Genomic DNA, 5,000 nt, shown 5'->3' with positions numbered 1-5,000 from the left:
CAAGAAAGGAAGAAGTGTGCAACTTGCCTTGCAGAAAGATGTAGCTTTAGCTCTATCTCAAGCATCTGACTACTCAGATACACTTGTGATTGCTTAGGCAGCAAAGATACCGAGGAAGCATATTCTGGATCATCAGTCCAGGTCTGATGGCATCTTTGCCGAACATTAAGTCACAGCTAAAGTTTGGCTCATCAAAGTCAAATCTGGCTATCATTCAGCTCCTGCAGTGCAACTACTTCTCAAAACAGAAAGAAAGAGCAAGTGTACATCGACACTCACAGGATAGGGAAACTTCATTTTCAGTGTTCATGGGCATGGCTATCTATGCCAAAACCAAGAAGAGAAACCTGGTAAAAATGCTTCGTGATCATGGCATGAGCATTTCCTATGACAGGTTGCTGGCGACAGCCCGACCGGGAAATGCCTCCGTCACTAAAATTGCGGAAGAGGGTGTAGTGTAGTCTGTCCACCGGTCTTGAGTAAGGGGTTGTTTACCACTGTGGCCATGGATGATATCGATCACAACCCTTCAGCAACCTGATCTACGTGACTCTTTCACAAATATCCCCCCCTGCTTCCTTCAAGTCCAAAACCCCAACACCACCAAGTGGTGCAATGCCAAAGACAGTCTCAGACCTGCTGGGACCACAACTGGCCTCATAAATGTAGGCATTGATAAAAATTTCATATCTCTTATCTTTCTTAGTTGTAGAGTTATCAAGTAGAATGTTTCATGGTGGCCATTTTGTACGCCATCTTTATGACAACGGTAAATATATTAGTAGGAGCTCTGGTGATAATTATCTTCCATTAACTCTTCTACCAAGGAAGACATTATCGAATAATGATTGATGTATTTATTTCAACAATGATTTACTCCAAGTGTCAGAAATCGAAACAACTAGCGGCTATCTTGAAAAGTAGCGACCATATTGAAATTTTGCTCGGCCACCCCGATTTTTCAAGAAAGTGTGTTAAAATAAGTACTTGTGTCAAATTTCGTGCTTGTATCACAAACTAAAGTATTTTCTACTTATCTGCTATACTATATCCTTTTGTGTGTGTGTAGAGAGAGAGAGAGAGAGAGAGAGAGAGAGAGTTTCGTTACCTCCAAAAATGGAAATCTCTCTTTCTCTCTCTCTCTCTCAACAAGTCTGTATATGGATGAAGCTAAGAACCCGATACTGTTTTCTTGCCTCCAGCTGATAAACCGGCATAAAGCTAGACTTCCCAGGGTACATTCAGGGCCCCGGTCTTGAAAATGCTGATGACTTGTCAATGAAGAGCAAAGCTCGTTATGGAAGTTCGTAACTCATTAACCTAAAAGCAATTTGCTCCCTAAAGCACCCTCGTTAAAGCACATTTATTCATCTAAAGCATGGAAATAGACAAACCTGATTTCCCGTCGACGTGAAAAGTTTTAATAAGCGAAATTTCCGCCGAACTGTCAAGTCACATAGATGTAGGAGGTTCGTCTGTCTTGAAATGTAGGTTGCCAGATGAAGGGATTAGGAGTGCCGGATGATCGAATTTCATGATTTGATTAATTAAACGATAAATGTAAAAAGTCGAAGTAAAGTCAAGGTTTTTATGAAGTTTATGAATCATAGCTTTTTTATGATGGATATATAACATCAAAGTGATGATTTTGTCAGCGCTATTGAAAAAAGATATTAAACAAAAACTGATGCTAATAACGATGTTAACTTTGGATAAATAGTAGTAGGATTTCGGAAAGCTGTCAAGTAACACACATTCGACAAAAACAAAATATCAAAATATGATTACAAAATAGTGACAACGACAAAGACACACTTACCTTTTTCATAAATGAGACGACGTTAGTGGGCAGCATTCTGTTGGCGGCACAGTCAGCCAATCACAACTCATGTACCATCAACAGTATTTATGATTGGCTGGCAGAAGTGTGACGTCATCACACTGTAGCCTGATGTTCGAGTTCGAGACATGATTGGTACATGGATGGGCACTTGCTCGCTGATGCACTTTTGAACAACTTTTGTATTCTCGTTTTTCTTTTTATGTTGAGAAAGTTCACATTCTACGTCGGATGGAAATTCGATTTGCTTATAAACACTGGTTTCAAACTACAGTTGTTTCTACGTATGGTTAGTGTTCCACAAGTTGTTCAGTTATCTGTCTTCATTATCATGACATTTATGAAATTATTTCCGTGCAAATATGCAACTTCACACTTAAGAATTAACACAATCTATTTTACGGTCAATCAATTTATATCTTGATGCTACAAATATGGCAATATATAGTATCTCCTTTACCACTCACGTATGATATACAGAAAAACAAATTAAAACGCTTCAATGTACAAAGGCCTCAGAAACAATTTTCATTTTTTTTGCTAGACGTAGTAAAATATGACGATTCGTTCAAGTACAAACTAAAAGGAACTTAAGAAAAAAATGCCTCACAAACAATTTTGCCTTTAATCAAACGTGGGAAACATTACTATTCGTTCAAGTACAAACTAAAAGGAACTTAAGTAAAAGGCCTCAAACACATCTTTGCCTTTTATCAAACGTGGGAAACACTACAAGTCGTTCAAAAGCAAACTGAAAGGAATGTAAACATTACTTCTTCTTCTTCTTGTGAATTGGGATATACTAGTCGGTCCCCGCGGAGTTGAAGTCTGTAAGCAGGGAAATGAAGCATCAGATGCTCTTTGGCTCTCAAAGGGAAAGTGATTCATTTCTGCTGTCTGGGCAAATGGTTGATTACTTCTCCCAGACCGCAATATTCTCTTTAGCCTACCGCCAAAGTCTCTCTCTCTCTCTCTCTCTCTCTCTCTCTCTCTCTCTCGTACTCTTTCAGAAATGGTTATGAACGTTCGTCTCTCGTCGAGAGCTCTTGTAGGGTACCGGCATTTAGACTCTCTCTCTCTCTCTCTCTCTCTCTCTCTCTCTCTCTCTCTCTCTCTCTCTCTCTCTCTGTTTAAAGATGGAATTCTTTCCATTATGGCATTCACGGTATGGTATCTTTTCCGAAGAAATTTGTTTCTCCCATGAAATTCTTTTTGTTTTTCCTTTAAAATGAAAGTTCTTTAGAATTATTCAAATTAGGATTCCTGGGGCATTTCTTTTTCATGAATGATGATTCCATCCTTTGCAACATTTTTGTTGCTTTAAGAGTTCTATTTTTATTTTATCTCACAGTAGTTTAAGTCTTTCGTGTATAACATTCACTATGTTCTAGCTACCTGAACTAATTGAGTTTTTTTTTTTATGAATTTTTTTAAATTTCTGACTTTTCAGACCTTAAAGTACTTCTTCGTTTTTTATGATTTTTTCCCTTTATATAGAGTCGTAATTTCTATTTCCGGATGTGTTAGCCTAACCAATTACTGATTTTGTTTTATTTATTATTGTAGAATGAAAAAGAAAAAATAAACGAGCTTGACAGAATCCACTGTTTATACGAATCTTCCTTTAAGCTTAAAAATAATTTCCCTGTTTTGATAACACTGTTATATGAATCTTCACTTAAACTTAGAATCACTATTCTCTTTTGATAAAGGTTTTATACGATTCACCTATTAAACTCAAAATAATTGCCCTGCTGTGATAACACCTCGATACGAATTTTCTCCTAAAATGAAAATAACGTCCTTGTTATGACAACACCTCTATATAATTCTTCTCTTAAATTTAACGTATTTCCCCTGTTTTGAAACATCTTCATACGATTCTTCTTTTTGACTTTATATTTTTCTTTCTTATCAATATATTTCTCCTGTTTTGATAACACCTTTATATTACTCTTCTCTTAGATGTAGGATAATTTCCCTGTTTAGATTTCACCACTGCGATTCTTCTCTTAAATTTAACATAATTCACCTGTTTTGATAACATCTTTATCCTTTGCTTTTCCAATAGCTTTTTGCTCCTCTAGGAAGTTATTTAGTTCAAAGGAGATTTACTATTTTTTCGTCTACAGATATCGAATTTACTAATATGCACTGTTTTGCCTGTTGTCCTTTTACGTATGAAAAGAACAAATCCACGAATATCTCCCTCCATCCAGGGGCTTTTCCACTGCCTGGGTGATTGGCCAGGGGAAGGGAGAATCCTCTTTCTCCTGAGAGAATATGCATGACCATAAGATTGCCAGTATTGCAACAAATGAATATGCAGGAACTTCACTGACGCCACATTCCTCTGTGAGAGTTCACGAGACCGTTGGAGAATTTATTCATCTTTTGGGGAAATCTTAACTCTGTTAGTTATGAAGTATTAATTTCTGAAAGGTCTTATCTGGCGTGGATAAACATATCTTTGCGAGAATTAACTGTATTCTTAAAAAAGTCACTTGTATAATCTTGCTTGGCCCATCATAGCACAAATCTCCCAAACAAAAAACGAAGAAAATCCTTCTCTTAAAGATTAAATCGCCTTCAATTATATATATATATATATATATATATATATATATATTATATATATATATATATATATATATATATATATATATATAAAACTGACATTCCATTCAAAGCTTTTTGTAATACGTTTCAAACAAGGTCTTGCAGTAGATCAGAAATAATAAAAATAATAAAAAAAAAATTAACCAGGCAAATCTGAATTTTATGATGAGAAACTGCATCCATCTAGATAGAATTTGCATATCCCTATTCAAATGTCTCCTCTCGTGTACAGCTTTGAGAGTGGCTGTTTGTATTTCCAACGAGCTACCAGTTGGGCGGTTGTGTGTGTGTGTGTGTGTGTGTGCGCTCTCCTAGTGATGAATGAGTTACAGGCAATAGCAGGAGGAGAGAGAGAGAGAGAGAGAGAGAGAGAGAGAGAGAGAGAGAGAGAGAGAGAGCTTGCGTATTAGTCGGTCCATCCCGTGTTTACGTTAGAATCTACATAGGTGATTGTTATTGGTCAAATCCTACAATGAGTGAGTGGTAGCTCAACGAATGTGAGGGTTGGTGTTTGTGCACTGTTTGTAGCATGTGTGTTTGT

General features: G+C 36.8%; 1 protein-coding gene across 1 annotated transcript in view; it reads right to left on the bottom strand.

Moving 5' to 3' along the window:
- Window positions 1-5,000, bottom strand: part of LOC135224779 (protein piccolo-like) — an 819,328-nt gene that overhangs the window by 423,804 nt on the left and 390,524 nt on the right. The window contains 1 exon segment of the mRNA XM_064264104.1: window positions 1,820-2,266. Coding sequence (XP_064120174.1) covers window positions 1,820-1,855 — 36 coding nt within the window. The 5' untranslated portion in view covers window positions 1,856-2,266.

The sequence above is a fragment of the Macrobrachium nipponense genome, chromosome 12, assembly GCF_015104395.2.
Source record: "Macrobrachium nipponense isolate FS-2020 chromosome 12, ASM1510439v2, whole genome shotgun sequence".
Taxonomy (NCBI): domain Eukaryota; kingdom Metazoa; phylum Arthropoda; class Malacostraca; order Decapoda; family Palaemonidae; genus Macrobrachium; species Macrobrachium nipponense.
Note: the sequence above shows the minus strand (reverse complement) of the source record. Positions and strands in the feature narration are given on the sequence as shown.